The 19,502-nt window shown below is 50.6% G+C and overlaps 1 protein-coding gene and 1 pseudogene across 2 annotated transcripts in view; both read left to right on the top strand.

Moving 5' to 3' along the window:
* RPTOR (regulatory associated protein of MTOR complex 1) overlaps nt 1-19,502 on the top strand; it is a 321,928-nt gene that overhangs the window by 258,607 nt on the left and 43,819 nt on the right. Inside the window, exons 14-20 of one of the 2 annotated variants that reach the window (XM_068976431.1) lie at nt 7,945-8,019; nt 10,953-11,018; nt 11,517-11,708; nt 12,049-12,189; nt 17,166-17,283; nt 18,154-18,294; nt 18,582-18,740. In XM_068976431.1, coding sequence (XP_068832532.1) covers nt 7,945-8,019; nt 10,953-11,018; nt 11,517-11,708; nt 12,049-12,189; nt 17,166-17,283; nt 18,154-18,294; nt 18,582-18,740 — 892 coding nt within the window. The remainder of the gene's footprint in view (nt 1-7,944; nt 8,020-10,952; nt 11,019-11,516; nt 11,709-12,048; nt 12,190-17,165; nt 17,284-18,153; nt 18,295-18,581; nt 18,741-19,502) is intronic. The other variant, XM_068976432.1, reaches the window with a different exon arrangement.
* On the top strand, nt 4,421-4,565 carry LOC138084930 (U1 spliceosomal RNA; annotated as a pseudogene).

Below are 19,502 nucleotides of genomic sequence, written 5' to 3'. Positions count from 1 at the left end.
ATTGCATAGGAACCTGGAATGTGAGGTCCATGGATCAAGGTAAATTGGAAGTGGTCAAACAGGAGATGGCAAGAGTGAACATCGACATTTTAGGAATCAGTGAACTAAAATGGAATGGAATGGGTGAATTAAACTCAGATGACCATTATATTTACTACTGTGGGCCAGAATCCCTTAGAAGAAATGGAGTAACCCTCAGAGTCAACAAAGAGAGTCTGAAATGCAGTACTTGGATGCAGTCTCAAAAACGACAGGATGATCTCTGTTCATTTCCAAGGCAAACCATTCAATATCACATTAACCCAAGTCAATGCCCCAACCAGCAGCTGAAGTTGAACCGTTCTATGAAGATCTACAAGACCTTTTAGAACTAACACCTAAAAAAGATGCCCTTTTCATTATAGGGGACTGGAATGCAAAAGTAGGTAGTCAAGAGATACCTGGAATAACAGGCAAACTTGGCCCTGGAGTACAGAATGAAGCAGGGCAAAGGCTAATAGACTTTTGTCAAGAGAACACACTGGTCATACCAAGTACCCTCTTCCATCAACACAAGAGAAGACTCTACACATGGACCTCACCAGATCAATACCAAAATCTGATTGATTATATTCTTTGCAGCCGAAGATGGAGAAGCTGTATACAGTCAGCAAAAACAACACCAGGAGCTGACCGTGGCTCAGATCATGAACTCCTTATTGCAAAATTCAGACTTAAATTGAATAAAATAGGGAAAACCACTAGACCATTCAGGTATGGCTTAAATCAAATCCCCTACAATTATACAGTGGAAGTGACAAACAGATCAAGGGGTTAGATCTGATAGACAAAGTGCCTGAAGAACAATGGACAGAGCTTTGTGACATTGTACAGGAGGGAGTGATCAAGACCATCCCCAAGAAAAAGAAATGCAAAAAGGCAAAATGGTTGTTTGAGGAGGCCTTACAAATAGCTGAGAAAAGAAGAGAAGCTAAAGGCAAAGAAGAAAAGGAAAGATATACCCATCTGAATGCAGAGTTCCAAAGAATAACAAGGAGAGATAAGAAAGCCTTCCTCAGTGATCAATGCAAAGAAATAGAGGAAAACAACAGAATGGGAAAGACTAGAGATCTCTTCAAGAAAATTAGAGACACCAAGGGAACATTTCATGCAAAGATGGGCCCGATAAAGGACAGAAGCAGTATGGACCTAACAGAAGCAGAGGATATCAAGAAGAGGTGGCAACAGTACACGGAAGAACTATACAAAAAAGATCTTCATGACCCAGATAACCATGATGGTGTGATCACTCACCTAGAGCCAGACATCCTGGAATGCGAAGTCAAGTGGGCCTTAGGAGGCATCACTACGAACAAAGCTAGTGGAGGCGATGGAATTCCAGTTGAGCTATTTAAAATCCTAAACGATGATGCTGTGAAAGCACTGCTACTCAATATGCCAGCAAATTTGGAAAACTCAGCAGTGGCCACAGGACTGGAAAAGGTCAGTTTTCATGCCAATCCCAAAGAAAGGCAATGCCAAAGAATGTTCAAACTACTGCACAATTGCATTCATCTCACACGCTAGCAAAGTAATGCTCAAAGTTCTCCAAAGCCACACTTCAACAGTACGTGAATTGTGAACTTCCAGATGTTCAAGCTGGATTCAGAAAAGGCAGAGGAACCAGAGATCAAATTGCCAATGTCCGTTGGGTTGTAGAAAAAGCAAGAGTTCCAGAAAAATATCTACTTCTGCTTTATTGACTATGTCAAAGCCTTTGACTGTGTGGATCACAACAAACTGTGGAAAATTCTTCAAGATATGGAAATGCCAGACCACCTTACCTGCCTCCTGAGAAATCTGTATGCAGGTCAAGAAGCAACAGTTAGAACTGGACATGTAACATTGGACTGGTTCCAAATTGGAAAAGGAGTACGTCAAGACTATATATTGTCACCCTGTCTATTTAGCTTACATGCAGAGTACATCATGTAAAATGCCGGGCTTGATGAAGCACAAGCTGAAATCAAGGTTGCCAGGAGAAATATCAATAACCTCAGACATGCAGATGACACCTCCCTTATGGCAGAAAGTGAAGAACTACAGAGCCTCTTGATGAAAGTGAAAGAGGAGAGTGAAAAAGCTGGCTTAAACCTCAACATTCAAAAAACTAAGATTATGGCATCTGGTCCCATCATTTCATGGCAAATAGATGGGGAAACAATGGAAACAGTGACAGACTTTATTTTGGGGGGCTCCAAAATCACTGCAGATGGTGACTGCAGCCATGAAATTGAAAGACGCTTGCTCCTCCGATTATACAGAGTGAAGTAAGCCAGAAAGAAAAACACCAATACAGTATACTAACACATATATATGGAATTTAGAAAGATGGCAATGACGACCCTGTATGCAAGACAGGAAAAAAGACACAGCGGTGTATAACGGACTTTTGGACTCAGAGAGAGAGGGAGAGGGTGGGATGATTTGGGAGAATGGCATTCTATCATGTATACTATCATGTAAGAATTGAATCGCCAGTCTATGTCTGACGCAGGATACAGCATGCTTGGGGCTGGTGCATGGGGATGACCCACAGAGATGTTATGGGGAGGGAGGTGGGAGGGGGTTTCATGTTTGGGAACACATGTAAGAATTAAAGATTTTAAAATTAAATAAAAAAAAATTAATTAAAAAAATAATAATAATAAAAGAAAAAAAGAAAGACACTTGCTCCTTGGAAGAAAAGCTGTGACTAACCTAGACAGCCTATTAAAAAGCTGAGACATACTTTGCCAACAAAGGTCCGTCTAGTCAAAGCTGTGGTTTTTCCAGTAGTCATGTATGGGTGTGAGAGTTGGACTATAAAGAAAGCTGAGTGCCAAAAGAATTGATGCTTTTGAACTGTGGTGTTGGAGAACACTCTTGAGAGTCCCTTGGACTGCAAGGATATCTAACCAGTCAATCCTAAAGGAAATCAACCCTGAATATTCATTGGAAGGACTGATCCTGAGGCTGAAAATCCAATACTTTGGGCACCTGATGTGAAGAACTGACTCATTGGAAAAGACCCTGATGCTGGGAAAGATTGAAGGCAGAAGAAGGGGACAGCAGAGGATGAGATATTTGGATGGCATCACTGACTTGATGAACATGACTTTGAGTAAGCTCCAGGAGTTGGTGATGGACAGGGAAGCCTGGCGTGCTGTAGTCCATGGGGTCACAAAGAGCCAGACACAACTGAGTGAGTGAACTGAACTGTAATACATGCACAAATTTTTGTTCTCTTTTTACCACACCACGTGGCTTGGAAGAGCTTAGTTCCCCAACTAGACATTGAATCCAGGGCCACGGCAGTGAAAACACTGAGTCCTAACCTCTGGATTTTCCAGGAAATCCCTACATTTATAAATTTTAGAACACATACAAAAAAGTAGATCAGAGGCATAAAAGCATTCGTGTATGTGTGATTTTCCCACTGATAACAGTTATTTCAACATTCCTGGTTTCCATTCATTCTGAAGTTTACCTTCAACACAAGAGCATCTGACATGAGAACATTTAAAGTAATAAACCATTTGTTGGAAAATGAAAACCTGTATATGTATATAAATATCTTACTGCACTTAGCAAGTGGGAAGGCCATTGTGCCAGGCCTTTGAGTTGTGCAGAAGGACATTTGTCTTTCACTGCCTGGGAGGGACTGTGCCCCTGGGTTTGAAGAACAGTGAGCTCTTGTTTGCAGTGAGCAGAACCCCCACTCTGGGATTATTTTCTCAAGCACTACTAGTTTTATGGCCACGAGCTGTTTTTAAGACTCTTGGTGTACGAACAATTCAACGTAGTCCTGCATTTGTCTGGAGACAATTCTAATGTTCTGGTGGCAGTGGGTCAGGGCTCAGTCCAGTGCTTCTGACTCTTGTGTGAACCCAGCTCACCTCTCCAGCATCCTTTCCTCATCCCAGGGAGTGAATTCTGCAACCCGAGGACAGGAAACAGGACTCCCCGCTCTGTGATTTTCTCCGTATTCACATCAGAACATGAGTGGCTGTGTCCACTGGTGACACTGCTCAGGACTGTCCTGCTGGTTGGGCCTCATTTGATGCATCGTGTCTGGTGGTCTGTTGATCTGTGCTGTTTGTGTCTTCCTGCTCCCCAGGAGACAGACATTATAATCTGCATTAAGGAGAATGAAGGTAGGGCTTCCCCCACAGCATTCTTTGCCAGAATATTCTGAGGGGGCGCACCTGCCCTTGCCCTGTGAACTTACCCTCGCAGAAGCCAGAGTCTGTGGTCTCTGGGCTCGTCCTGGTCTCTGCTGCCTCCTGAAATCAGTTTGCAGACTGCATCTTCAGCCACAGTGAACTATGTACTTGCTTCCTCTTCTCTGTTCGCTTTTCTTCTCTTCCTCCCCTCCCTCCCTTTTTCTCATATTAAAAATATAATTCCCTGATACAGTGATCATGAAGGTGGTTTTCCCAGTGCGAGGCTTATCCATTGCATTCCGAATGTGCTGACCCCTGCGGTTTTCCTAAATGTGGGAAAGTCGACTGCCTAATTTGTGATAGTGAGGGCCTTTTCCCTACTGAGAAGAAGGGGAAAAAATACATACATACATATATATATATATATACACAGGTGTGCAATGGTGGGAGGGCTTGCTTAGGAAAAAACCATTTCATATTCATGCTCTCCTTCGTCTTCACCCTCTTTCTATGCTGGCCTTAATATGTCAAACCTGTAGCTTGATCTGGGAGAAAACAGACATGAGAGAGGGCCCTTGAAAAGCAGCCATGTGGAGGAGTGTGGGTCGCTGGAGCCCTGCGTGTCTCAGGGGAGCTTCCCACCAGCCTGTGTGTGCAACGTGTCTCTTGCCTGCATTTCTGGGCCTTTGCAGTTTCAAGGACTGTTTTCTCTTTTAAGAAGGCGCTTCGCCAAGTCAGGAGGGAGAGTGGGCAGCTGGTGACCACTGTCTCAGCATCCTGAGAAGTCAGCGCCCTGCAGATCCCCGGCTCTCCGGCCCCAGAAGTAGATACAGAGAGGGCTGGGATGGCTGATGGCGTGATTCTAAGCCAGTTGTAAAAGGACAGTTGCTGAGCTCTGAGAGTGAAGGTGGACATGACCCGAAAACATTATTGTTCCCACCTGCATGGCAGCCTCTTCCAGACAGAGGTCGTTCTACACGAACAAGACCATTGCCGTTTCCTATATCACTTCACCTACTCACATATGTGCCTCAGCTTCCGAATTAGCAGATATGACTTAGGGACACGTCATCATTCTGTGACGAGATATGTTTTATGAAAGTCGCTGTAAATGTGTGGGCCTGGGTTTGACTTTGGCACCTCTGGTTTAAAAACAAAGGAGAGTGGCTTTGTTTTCAGGTGCCAGCGCCTTAACCCTGTCCCCAGACGCAGGCACTGTGCTGCAGGCGCCGTCTGAGTGCGCCCTCCCGGCCCCTTCTGGATGAGCCTCTGCAGACAACATCTTGCTGACACCTTTTAGCTCATTTATCCAAACCTTCATTCAAAGCGAGGCATCCCTTATGGGAATGACTTGAAAGCTGCATGCTTAATTGGCTTCCCTGGCCCTTGGGGATTATTATCCTGCGAACCTGAGCTCCTAGCACCCCTGCTCCCTGACCACCCCCTCCATCTCGCTCAGTCTGAACTTAAACAGCTGAGTCCAGTCACCACCTTACTAGTTTATTGATGTGAGGAAAAATACCTCATTATCAGAGCACCCTGAGAAGTAGGCCAGCGTGGGAGAGAGGAGGTCAGGGCTCCAGGCTGCAGTAAAAAGCAGATTCTGTCTGCAAAATCACCCTGCCCCTGAGAGTTTCACACTGGGCGTGCCCTCAAGCCAGCAGTGCCCTGCAGAGTTAGGAAGGTTTTGCAGTGTGTAACTTTTCTCCTTTTATTCTCAGAAACTCAGATCTTAAAATTCCAGCCCTCTCTACTTCTTGAATGGCCTTTTTCCCCTAGAGTGGAGCGTGCTAGGAGCTGATGGAATTCAACATCTCCCTGTGAACACGTTACCCTAAATCACCAAGCGGTTTTTCTGGGTATTGATCCAGGAAGCTTAGTGAGCAGTATGACCACATTCTGTGGGTTGCTTTCCAAGAACGAGAGCATCCATGATTTATGAGTCACATTCCTGTGTTCAGATTGCACTTCCATGTGTCAGATGTTTCATCTGATTCCACCAGTTGAGCAAAGATTTCTCAAATGTCACTGGGGTCCCACAGCTGCAAGAGGGAGAACCTGGGCATGAAGCCTGTTTCTTTGCCTCTCTTTCTCTTACTGGGCACCTCCCTGGATGTCAATTCCTGAATGTCTGAGGCACAATTGTTTAAGTCCCTTGAAGAGCCAGCACCTGCAGAAATGCCCCCCCAATCAGCCAGCCTGTTATAGAAGCAGGGTTTCTGATGACCCCACTGCCTCAGGGCCAGTTCCTTTCCCTAAGATTTAGATTCCTTGCTTCTTGGTACCACCTGGAGCCCCTTCTGCTCACACGCCTGTTTCCCTGTCTCCCAACTCATCCTTCATGCTCCAGATCACCTCCCCCTCCACCTTGTGGCCATGGGCTCCCACCCAGTTAGTGCATGACTTTTGATCTAGGAGTTCAGCCTGGCTCACCTCCTCCTGGTAGCTCCGCTGTATGTCTCCGAGGTGCCTTGATGCAGTGTACCCCAAATCCAACTCCTTGCCCTCTCAGTCTCTAATGACACGGCCCCTACCTCTCCCACCTCTTTAGTGGTCTCACCAAGCAGTCAGATTTCCCAGCTTCTCCCACCCAGATCCCTCTAGAACAATCTCAAGTCTCCAGGGTCCTCCCCACCATCTCTGACCCTGCTGCACGTGGTCACCACCCCCAGTCCGGCTTTCCAGCTCACCCTCTACTGCAGCTGCCAGAGTGATTCTTCAACCTGAAGTTCAACAGTCTTCCCCCTCACATTCCTAGTGCCCTCTGGTGTCTTCAAGACCCCATCCATGAAGCAGTCAAAGCTCTCTGCCTCCTACCTTCCCTGGCCGCCTCTCCCTGGCTCCATATCCCAGCAGGATTCCCACCTGTTTTCCCACCCTCTACCCCCACTCTCACGTCTGCCCTTCCTTAATGGATGAACCCAGCTCTCCACCCCTCCCAGAGCCTCCCAAGCCCAGCGTCTCATTGTGAGCCAGAGCTGCTCGGTAGTCTCCCCAGGACTATGAGCAGGGTGTGGGTGTCTGTGTCCAGGACTGAGCCAGTGCTTGACACCTAGTGGGGCTTGAAAACTATGCTAACACATGACACAACGGTGCCTACACATGCCATGTGCCCTAAGGAGGTGGCACGAGCTGCACACTGGCAGCCCACTTAGCCCTGAAATCAAACTTTACATTTGGAGCTGCTCCTTTGGAGACAGGCCTCTGGGAAGCACCTGTTGGAATATAACCATGGGATGCAAATAATTCATAATTATAGTGTTTACATAGATTTTATCAGTCTAAGCAAAGGTGTATGACAAGCTCTGGCAGGGGCTGGGGTCTGCAGAAACTGAGTGGTTTCTGGTGTTGGGCACGTCCCCGCTCAGAAGTGGGAAGAAAGGCACATGGGCCCTGGGCTGACTCAGGAGAGAGGACAGGTATGGGAGCTGCGGGATGCAGACGGCCTCCGAAGGAGCCAGCCCAGCAGCCAGGGTACCCACATCCAGCAGGTACCCAGAAGGTGCTTTCGAGAACGCCTCAGAGCCTCTGTGCTTCTGACAGTGTGTGCAATGCCAGCCCTTTCCCCACAGCCAAGGGAAAATGCATTTGTACACAGCCGTTCCAGCTATTTTTTCAGATGAAAATTGGACTTGAGAGGTGAAAATGATGAAGACATAAAATATTCATCGCACATTTGTTTGTTCATACATTCCAAGAAGGAAAAGGAGCCCCTTCCTGGGAATTGGACTCACTGTTTCTCCTGTGTCTCTCCCCGCAGTCATGCCAAGCTGACCTGGTGAAGGACAATGGCCACAAGTACTTCCTCTCGGTCTTGGCAGACCCGTACATGCCAGTAAGGACCAGCATGTTACACTCTGGTGACACGTTTCCTGGGGGCTCTGGGCAAGGTTGCTCCACACAGAGGGACCTGTGGTGGGAATGGGGGCCCACTTACACTCCCAGCTCTGCCTCACTCGGACGATACCCTTTGCTTCCTGGCTGCTTTCTTAAAGTAAGTCACAGTGAACCTTGATACACAAGCTGGTTTGGTTTTGTTTACTTGAGTCCTCTTTCCGGGCACTTCTTTGCAGTGAAGTAGAATCCACTGTGCCTTGTACCCTGTCAACCAAGTTAGATCAATGAGTACTTGTACATCCATAGTACTGGCAGTTCCTTTGGCCGGTGCAGGATCTGGACCTAAGGGTAGGCTAATGCACTTTATCAATCAGGAAGGGGGTTGGGGCAGTGGAGGTGGTGGAAAAATTGAAAGTTGAAATTTGAAATATGTTTTATTGTATTAAGTTGTTTAAAAATTAGTAATCCATGAATAGCATATAAAATAATTCCCAATAAATGTTTTTAAATTAATATTTATATTCTCTCCCTCTAGCTCCTAGCTTAGTAAAGAGAATAAAATAAACACCTTAAGTATCAATAATTACTCAATATAACTTAATTTGATCAGAATGGTTAATGAAATCTAACAGCTCATTCACACAGTCATAGGTGCCTCTAGTTGTGGAAAGGAACTTTTGGGTGTAGTTTTACCCTCTCGTTGGTTTTCTAAACTAAATGACAATTTTAAAAAAAATTTTTCTAAAATCCAGGAAACATTAAAAACAGGATTGTTATAAAAGGTAAGCAAAACTGGTATGTTGCAACTGAAGTGTGGTATTTAAACGTCATCAAAGGTGGTTACATTTAGACTTTATGTGAGCATTGGAAATAATACAGCGTGAGTAAGATAGAGGCCAAATGACTGAGAGAGACATCTGAGCTGATAGACGTGCAGCAAAGTGATGGACAAAGTCAGCACCAGTGGGCCCCACTTCAGATGCAAACACACTGAACTTTTGAGGAGCTAGCCAGATTGAAAGAAAGGAAATTAAATCTACAAATGCCAACACCTGAAGTCAGAGGGGCACAGTGGGTCATGGATGAACCTCACAGTGACCCTGGAGCTCCACAGGTGTGCAGCCCCAAGTCTGCACAAAAACAGGCCTGTGGAGCAAGCCGCCCACTCACTGGACGAGGACAAGAAGAGCTAATCCAGTCCATCCACGTCTGGGCAGAAAGTCAGGAAAAGCCTCTGTAAGAAATGGAAATTCCCCATGTGGGAGGAGCCACCAGCCAAGTGAGGAGCGTGAAATCTCCAGGGCCTGCCTGGAAGCGGCAAAGGCTGAACCTTTTCTGCAGGGCATCTTTCTGTGTACCTTCACAGCCAGGGTACCAAGACTCATGCCAGGAGCACCACTCTGCTCCTAACCCAGGTTCAAGTGACGTAAGCAGAGGTGGCACAAAGGAGGGTTGGCTCCCAGAGAACTGAAACTAATAGAGTTCTCTGGAAAAAGAGTGAAGAGCATTACAAATAAGTATGTTTAAGATAACTGAATAAACAATTTGTTTTAATTGTGTCCAAAAATAAACCCTGATATTTTTTCCCTCAGAAGTACTTTCTTGCCTGTTGTAAGAGATCAGTGTATTCTGTCCTTTTTACTCCTTCTCAAAAAATGACCAACTAGGGTCTTTTAATAAATAGGCAGATTTTGGAGGGGGAAAAAAAGAACCTGTAATGGAATATAGTCATTAGAAGCTCCATAGGCGAATTAAACAGCAGAATTGACACAACCAGTAAAGAAGTCTGTGGAGAATTCATGTGGGAGGAAGCAAAGAGAAGATATGACGGAGGTTCTGAGAGGGGCTGAGCAGCCTAGCTGCATTTGACAAAGGCCAAAGGGAGACGAGGGGACGCACAGTTTAGTGGAGAACTTTCCAGAATTGAAGAAGAAATGAGTTTTCAGGTTTATAAAGCACAGTGAGTCTTGAGAGGGTTCAATAAAAACAAATCCACACACAGAGTCGTCATAATGAAAGTAGAGAATGTCAAAGGCAAGAGTAAAAATCTCTAAAGTAACCAGGACGTAAAGGAAGATTGTTGCAAAGATGTGGACAGCAGTCACCACAGTAACAGATGGAAGGCAGAGAAGGGGCCCTCAAAACACAAGGGAAACTGTCGCCCGGGGACCCTGTGTCCCCACGAGTGTCAGTTTGGGAGAGGGCAAAGCCAGCACATCTGAGGACCAACGGCTTCTCAGGCAGCCAGGAGGCCCGCACTTCAGGAGGAGATGGAGCCCAGAAGTCAATAAGAAGCATCAGAAAGCAGACATTGGCAAACATGACATGTATGTAAGTCAGCATTGGCTGTAAGAATAAGTAAGAGCAGTCATGCTTGAGGGACTGAAACCAGAGGAGGAATACTGGGAATCCAAGGCAGATACAGAGAATGACTAACTTTAGACTTTGCTGCAGGTTAAAAACACAAGGTACCACAGATAGTTAAAAATAGACTGATGTCTGAGTCAGTAGAAGCACAGAGGAGAGGAGAAAATGAGAATCGATCCGCCCACTAGAAGACCAGAAAGAAGGGAAAATGAAGTCAAGTAGAGACTGTGGTCAAGCATTTTATGACCAGTGTGCTTGACCCCGATGGTCTACTTCCATAGGTGTGGGCAGGACGGGCCCTCTGATGGAGCAGCATCACCCATCGTGCAGCATCAGATGGTGGGGACCCATCCGTCCTCCATGAGGCCAACCCAGAGCCATGAGACCCTCTTTAAAGCACAATTCCTTTTTTGAGACTCAAAAGACAACAAAGCTGGCTCTCGTTACTTTTAACTACACACCAGGCTCGTCATAAAGATCCTGAAAGGATAACTCTAGTGCGTGAGGGTGATGAGTTTCTGCCACGAAGAAAGTGCGAACTAGCCGGTGACTTCTGTTTTCCAGGCTGAGCACCGGACCATGACGGCCTTCATTCTGGCTGTAATCGTCAACAGCTATAACACGGGGCAGGTGAGTGTCACGCTCCTTCCCCACCCCTGCAGGGCCTGCCTGTGGGTTGCAGATGCACAGCTGCAAGCTCTAGGATTTGGAGACCAGAGGAACTGTCCTGAATGTGTGTCTGATGAAACAGTGACCTCAGAAGCGGGGGAGAGGTTGGGGATCACACCAGCCCTGGGGGCTCCATGGGAGGAGTGGGGGTCCAGCCCCTTTGTTTAGCCCCAGGTGAATTGAAATTGGTGGGATTTAAAATGAGGAAAATTGAAGAATGTCCCAGCCATCCAGTGGTTAAGAATCCGAGCTTCCTCTGCAGGGTACATGGGTTCAATCCATGGTCCAGGAACTAAGATTCCCACATGGTGCAGCACAGAAAAAAAGGAAAATTGAACACATCTTGCAAAGTGATTAAGCAAGGTTTCCCTGAGAAACCTGGGGGGCTAGGGCCAGCCCAGGACCCCGCCCCAGTCAATGGTCAATGGGTGATGCCCTGTGTTGCCTGCCTTCTCGCAGGAAGCCTGCCTCCAGGGAAACCTGATCGCCATCTGCCTGGAGCAGCTCAACGACCCCCACCCCCTGCTGCGCCAGTGGGTGGCCATCTGCCTGGGCCGCATCTGGCAGAACTTTGACTCAGCCCGGTGGTGCGGGGTGCGGGACAGCGCCCACGAGAAGCTCTGCAGCCTCCTCTCTGACCCCATCCCTGAGGTGAGTCTGTAACCCCGCCACTGCAGGCTGAGTGAAGCCAAGGTGCACCTGGGGACCACACCCCCAGAGCACCCTGCCCGCCCCAACCCCGTGGGTTCCTTGTCCCCTGGCTTGGTCTCTGATGCCTGCCTGGCTTTGTCTGATGCCTGCACACAGCCTGTCACCTGACCCTCGGGCGGGGCTGCCACTAGCCTCTTGTTTCCCTGCTCTGCTTGTCTACACAAGTGGAGCTAGGCTGAGAGGACCATAGACGGGACTGAGCTGCATCTAGTAGGCTCCAGGCCCCCAGCCAGAGCCAAACAGCCGGCTACGGAGTGACTGGCCCCTGTCCCGCCCACAGGTGCGCTGTGCAGCCGTCTTTGCCCTCGGCACGTTTGTGGGCAACTCTGCAGAGAGGACGGACCACTCCACCACCATCGACCACAACGTGGCCATGATGCTGGCCCAGCTCATCAATGACGGCAGCCCTGTGGTCCGGAAGGTGCGTGGCCCCCACCCCCAGGCAGCGCTAGGCGCCTCCAGGCCGGGCTCCCTTGACGCCCAGGTCGAGCCATGACCCTGACCTGACCGCAGCTTCGAGTGCTCAGTCCGCCCCCGGCGCACATCCTGCCGAGAGCCGACTTTAAATGTTTGTTTAATTCTCTCCAAATGCGTTTCTTCACCAGATACTCGTGTGTTTGCTTCATTTAAAGGCATTTAACAGGCTGCGTCTCCTGGCAGCTTGTATAATAGGCTCCTTCCTGCCTGGGAGCAACACATACACACATCACGGAGATTCAAAAGAGCAGTAGCCACCCACAGACAGACGGAAAGGTTTGTGTAGTGTATTCCCCTCCCCGCCCCCATGTTTGTCAGCGACTGAACGGAACAGTTCTTTGAAGTTGAAACTTTGACTTCTGTTTCAATGTAGAAGGGCCATGATCTCCATCCAAGACCTCACCCCCCATCAAAAGTTGGCTCAGAACAGATCAACCCTCTCCTTCCCACATCCAAAAAGGCCCATGGGGGTACCCCACTATCTGTTGGCCACATTTCAAAGTGGCCTTGGAGGCCCACCCTGGAAGCAGAGACTTCTCTAGGACCAGGAGGGCAGTGCCATCCTGTGTGTGACCCTGAGTCACCTCTCATCACCTACAGGTGCTGGGCTACTTCTCGGCATGTCTGACATCCCTGTGCCAGGGAAGGGAGGCTGGGTTTCTCAGAGGTAGGGGTGGTTTGGAGGGTGTCTGTTTGGAGAGCAAACCTCCACTGACTTAGTGGCGGGAACGTTGTCGGGGCAAGTTCAGGTCAGCCAGGAAGGACTCATTCCATCTTGAGTTCCCTCAGAGAGCCATGAACCCAGTTACTAATAGGCCAGGTCATCTAGAGAAGTGTTAGCAACGTGGAATGATCCTCCAGGTGCCTTTTCATGTTTTTATTTTGGTTTCTCATCATTAGCATCTGTCTGAAGCTGCTTCCTTGAGTCAGAGTCCTTTTTCCCAAGTCAGACTGCCTGTATGTGATCAAAGCAGCGGTTCAGCAGTATCCTTAATTGTCTGTTAAGATTCCTTTTAAAGAAAGGAACTCTGTTTTTCAGTTCTTTCCCCAAAAAACTTTAAAAGGATGTTAATAAAAATAGGAAGAATGTCCATCTGAGTCTTCAGTATCAGGAGAATGTTCTCCAGGTCATCAGGAACACAGAAACTGACCACTCAAGCATGTCCCGGTGACTTGACGTGGCCCCCGGCTCCTTTCCCGGCCTCACTCTACTTGCCATCCTTCCCTGGACCTGGGATGCTTAGGTGTAGCCAGGTCATTCCTGTGGGCACTTGGGGTTGGCCTTGCCTGGGCCTGCAGACATAGGTGCTAAGAAGGGCTCTGCCTTCGCCCATCCAGCACTTGAGTTGAGCTCACAGCTGCCTCAGCACACCAGGCTCAGTGCATGGAGCAGCAGTCACCCACCTTCAAGAGATACAGGGTACAAGTGCAAAGGCAGGCACAGAACCAGCAATTGTGCTAAAGCCTCATAAGTGAGCCACACCCTAGAGACCAGGCCAGGTCAGGGGTGCTGGCCCATAGTTGGAGGAGGGGAGCCTGGGCCTAGGTTGTGAGGGACAAGGGACTGGGAGAGCGAGTGTGGCAGGAGTGTGTGCAAAGGGCCGGGCACATGAAAGGCCATAGTGTGTCCAGGGCTGCCATCCTGTGCGCTAGAGCACAGAGCATCCTCGGCACCCCAGCTGCTGTGTTGCAGCTCCGCACCGTCACTGCCTTCAGGGCTTTTTCTCTTTGGGAGATGGACAGAGTGCAGGCCTGTTAAATAAGGGGGCTGCATTTGCTCTGGAAACATGGGTGACCCGGAGGTTCAGGGAGACGGGCCCATGGGTGGGAGAGAGGATCCAGGCTTTAATAGGGTGAGTGACACTGGCTCAGAGGCTGAGCCCTCATTCTCATCACAGCCGTAACCCTAATGCTTTTGGCAGCTTGCCTTTCCCATCTTTGTCCAGAGCATGTGGTGACAGTCATGGCACAGTGCACTCTGAGGGGACACAGGCCCAGCCTGCTGGCCCAGGAGACCCAGAGCCAGGGCACCTGAGGGTCGGAACAAGACTGCGTAGAGCACTGCGCTCCACGAGCTGACCTGAGCTTAGGTGTGAGAAGTCCCAGCTGTAACCAGCTGCTGCTGTCTCTAGCTTGTGGCAATACAAGACGTGTCAGGATATCATGGCGGGGCTTCGTAAAGTCACACGTCTGCAACGTAAAACACTTGCCCTGTTGACTTCTGAACGATGAAAGCATCCTTTTCTGGAGGAGGCAGTCATGGCAGAGAGGGAAGATTTTTGCTTGTTGACCTCTTTAATGAGCTTACTTGATAAAATCAGGAGTCAGCAAGTTCACCCAAATTATTTTGAACTTGAACTTGAACTTGTGCGGGAATTATATGATGGCAGATTGCCCAGTTAGCAAGCTGCCCACACCTCATCAAGAAGGGCCAGGCCCCAGGGTGGAGGGAGGGGGGAGGGGGAGGTTTGTGACCACCCCACTGTCACCCTGCTTTTCTCAAGGGCTGACCAGTCCAGCCCTGTGACCCTTGCCTGCAGCTGACTGGATGCTGTCCACCTTAGCAAAGAAAGCAGGACACGACACATTGCATCCATTTTCTCTAGTTTGCATTTATTTAGTAACCACAGACCCACAGAGGAGCAGTTCCTGGTGTCCACCTCCCTTCACACACGTCTGACTCCAACCGAACCTGATGAATGGCATCAGAGAGTGTTTCCTATCGATGCTCAGAACATCTCTGGTGGCAGCGACGGGACGGCCGAGCCACCTGGACTGGAGTGCCTTCTCCCGCAGGAGAGCCCAGAGGCCATCTGGACAGAGCAGACAGGCTCCCTTTCCCGCAGCGCTGCCCTGGCCTCCTGGGAGCTGAGCTTGATACTTGGTGGCCGTGGGCCGAAAACAAATGTCAGCCAGGAATTCACTGTTGGAAACATGGAGCAGGGGCAGCCCTGGGGGACCACCCAGGAAGACATGTGATCCAGCCTTCCGGGCCACCACAGGAGGAGCATTAGCCAACTCCCCTCGGGCCGTGTATGTAACCAGGCGTGACGTCCCTGAATCCTGAAGGCAAGTCACCCAAACAGTCGAACCATTTGTTAAAGATTATGCTGTGTCGAAGGGAAGAGGCTTCACTCCGTCAGCAGATACTTGTTAAGCGCCACCTGTGGGCCAGGCCCTAGGTCACCAGACCTCCAGAACTTGCACTTGGATATGGTGCAGGGTGGAAACCTCCAGAACTTGAACTTAGAGACAAGAGTGAAGGTAGAGAGCAGGGATCACTGGCGAAGGTGGAGGCCTCCCCAGGCCGAGCAGACAGCAGGTGCCAAGGCACGGAGCAGGAGGCCTGCTTGCTCCCAGTGTGAGCAGGAGGCTGGAGTGTGGAGGTGGTGGGACCGCTCTGCTGGGCAACGGGCTGAGGCTGCTGGCTGGAGGGGCCCGGGTCACTGTGCTGGTATGCTTCCAAGGTCTGAGAACAACTCAAGCCTTCCACCAACCTCTCTCTGGCCAGACCTGCCTGAAGACCTCTGAGGGCTGGAGCCCACAGCCACCACCCAGCAGGAGGAGTTTGACCAGCCCTCACAGCTTTCCCCAGACCAAACAGTCCGAGACCTAGAAATCTGCTTCCGGTCCAGCTGAGATGTTTTCACCACTTCAGAGTGAAGGGAAAACCTGTGTCTTCTGAAGACAGTTCAGGCTTCTTCCTGAAGTAGGAAATGGCAACTTGGCCTATATTCTTGCCTGGAAAATTCCATGAACAAGGGAGCCTGGTGGGGTACAGTCTGTGGGGTCGCAAAGAGTCAGACACGAGTGAGCACACATGTGGGCAGGCTGCCTCTTCACTGGGAGGGGCCGGTGGGCAACCCCTCAATAGCCTGTTACCCAGCACTGTTAGACTCAGGGACAGGCTGGTTGGGTGGCAGGATCGGCAGAGAGAGACATGGGTCAGGATGATTCAAGGGTCTCACTGAAGCCACCAGAGGGCACAAGCCAAGCGTCCCTGGCAGGGGCTGAATGGAAAGGGGTGGGTGGCAGGCCCTGGGCAGGTCAAGTTGGGTTTTTAGAGTGCTCGGTGGGCATGCAGGTCAGCAGTTGGAAGGACCAGCCTGGGTCTCAGAGACAGGATCAGAGAGGTGGGTTTGGGAGTAAAACCCACACACACGCCGGGGAGGCCAAGGAGTATGTAAGGGTGAGGTAGGAGAGAAGTGGGGGGTCTGCCTAGCTTGTTGACACCTCAGCACAGCTCTCCTGGCCCTGGCCATCTGAGGGATTCACAGAACAATAAGGGGCTCTCAGACTTTGGCCATCTGCTAAGTATTTTTCTAAAAAGTAAAATAAAGTTGTGGGAACCATTTGAATAGTGATAGTAAAAGTAGTACAAACCTACATCCAGGTTTATTTCCCGTGATTTTTAGGATCTCCAGGTCATCGGGTCCCAAAAGAGATCAGGTGTGTCCTTCCCTTGGACTGAGGCATCTGGGCCTGAAGTCATGTAGAACTTTCCTGTTGCCTTTTGGGGACTGGAAACCAGTGCGTCCTGCTTTAATGCCCAGAGCTCTCCGTGGTGGTGACCATAGGAGGCCCTAAGGGCTCTTCCCTGTCCCACTCTGGGGTTTCTTCCCCCTGTCCTGCCGCTCACACCCAGCGGTCAGCAGTCTCTCCTCCAGGTGTCCAGGGCGTCCCTCAGAGGCCCTCATCTTCACCTCACTGCTTGTTCAGAGGTTTCTGCCCACACCAGACACTCGAGGGTGCTGTATTGAGGGGCCAGCCCCTGTCTCAGCACCAAGTGCTGTCTGTCCGCCTCCCCACCCCCGCCTTTTCTCCGTGGTGGCTCGAGCGCTCAGTGCCAGCATGCACGTCTCACTGCTGAGTTCTCTCCCCGCCCCAAGTCAGTGTCGCTGTCTCTTCTCCTCCCGGCAGGAGCTGGTGGTGGCTCTGAGTCACCTTGTCGTTCAGTATGAAAGTAATTTCTGCACCGTGGCCCTGCAGTTCATGGAAGAGGAGAAGAACTACCCACTGCCCTCTCCAGCCACCACAGGTAGGACCACCGCAGGTACGGTGCAGGCTATGCAACTCGCTGGCCCAGGGACCCCGGTCTGAGCTGTCAGCAGGCCCCTCGTTCTGTGGGGTCCTGAGCCCACGTGTCAAGTCCTGGCCACACAGATATCTGCAGTTCTTGTCTTCTCAGACGACTAGAAAGGGCAAGAAAGAGGGCCTCCTTGACCCCCTGGTTTCTTTCCTTGTTACTTTTTTTGGAAATCAAGTCACAGAAACCTCGAAGGGTAGGAGGTGCTGCCGCAGGGACTGGAGGTCACACTTTCTTCTTGTCACAGGTCTCACGACAGTGTTGCGTTAGGCAGCTCCCCATCTCACATTTACTGACTTTATATTTCTTCATCTTGGGCTGCCTCAGAGCACAAGCCACAGCACAGCCATCTCTGCAGAAAAGAGGCCTTGTGATCAGCCATGTGACCATGGTTAACGTTTAGTACATCAAGGAAGGGAATGGCCTGCATGCCCTGGTGAGGGGTGGTCCAAGGGAGGCCAAGCCAGCAGACAGCTGTCCCAGCCCACCCCAACTCTGGCTCTGTTTGGTGTGGGGGCAGCAGCCACAGGCAGGTCCCAGAGCACCTGGTGGGGGTCTGGGGGAGACCACTCTGTGGGGGCCTCTCTAGCTGAACTCTTACAGAATGCCAAGCATGGCTCAGGGTCATCTGCTCCCGCTCCCCTCACTGTGGTCATGATCTTGTCCAGCTGACCCCAACACATGTGGCAGAGACCCTGTTGAGCTGAAGGGCCCTGCTGTAGAGTCACATCATCCAGAAAGAAGCCACTGTCACCTGCTGTCTAGCCGCCTCCGGCCTGAGCCCTCCATTCATTCACCCTCTCTCTCCTTATCTCCCCCCAGAGGGTGGGAGTCTGACTCCCGTGCGGGACAGCCCCTGCACCCCCAGACTGCGTTCCGTGAGCTCCTACGGGAATATCCGCGCCGTTACCACGGCTAGAAACTTAAACAAGTCTTTGCAAAACCTGAGCCTGACGGAAGAAAGTAAGAGCCCAGAGGCTGGGTGCTCAAGTAGGGTGGTCGTGGGTCATCTTCTGGGACCTTTTGTTAGACGGACCCCCACCCCCTCCTGCCTACCTGGACGTGAGCAGAAGTCCTGGTTCAACGCTGAGGGTAGCCAGTGATTGTCCTGCAGCCCCACTGGGCATGCCCAGTCCTAAGCCCCCAGCACCCTCCCCAAGCCCTGTGTCCAAAAGCCCAGCCCCTCCTGCAAGCCAGGAGATGGAGTGGGTGTGTGCTAACTGCCCCCTCTCACGGCGGTGCCCTGCCAGCCGGTGGCTCAGTGGCCTTCTCCCCTGGGAACCTGAGCACCAGCAGCAGCGCCAGCAGCACCCTGGGCAGCCCCGAGAACGAGGAGTACATCCTGTCCTTTGAAACCATCGACAAGATGCGCCGCGTCAGCTCCTACTCCTCCCTCAACTCCCTCATCGGTGAGTCCAGCCTCCCCTTCTCCACCGGTCCCCTGGGCACCCACAGGTTCCCGCCTGGGTGGGCAGTGCTGAGACATGCTCAGTGGGAGGAGGAAATGAGGATCATCTTGCTGTGACGGCAGGAACGTCACCCTTGGATGCTGGTCTGACCCAAGCCGTCCGGGGAGCCAGCCTTGTCCTTGGGCAGGCCGCAGGACTCCCACGCCTGCAGAGCAGGTTGGTTCTGCCCTCAGGAGACATTTGGGGTGTCGTGGCCTGGGCGGGGAGGCTCCCAGCATCTGATAGGTGGTGTGGCCTCTGATGGCGCCCAGGGCCCCTCAGAGGAGGCATGTTTGAGGTCCAAGGTCAGAGCCCTGCTCCAAGGGCACAGACGGCCCTTCCCTACTCAAGTTCCCTGGCCAGACCTTCCCCATCACCAACCAAGGACCCCTGCTCTGTGCTTTCACCTTCAGTCAGCCCAGCAGTTTCCTACTTGACTGCCTGGACATTGACATTTGAGCCAAGGCTCAGAGAGGTCTTGTGTTCTGCCTTGAGTGGGGACCCCCTGGTTCTGCTGCTACGCTCACTGAGAAATGGGAAGTTACCACGTATCTGCACTGCATAACCAACCATAAAGACTTGGACCAAGGTGTCACACCCCCACATGTGTGTTTTGTTCCCAACTTAAGGAGTTATAGACGAAGTTAGAGAGCCCAGAGCCCCTCCCCATTCCCCGTGCAAGGTTCCCACGAACTCCCGCCCTTTCTCAGGGTTTACACATCG

This window comes from Capricornis sumatraensis, chromosome 8 (assembly GCF_032405125.1).
Source record: "Capricornis sumatraensis isolate serow.1 chromosome 8, serow.2, whole genome shotgun sequence".
Classification (NCBI taxonomy): domain Eukaryota; kingdom Metazoa; phylum Chordata; class Mammalia; order Artiodactyla; family Bovidae; genus Capricornis; species Capricornis sumatraensis.
Note: the sequence above shows the minus strand (reverse complement) of the source record. Positions and strands in the feature narration are given on the sequence as shown.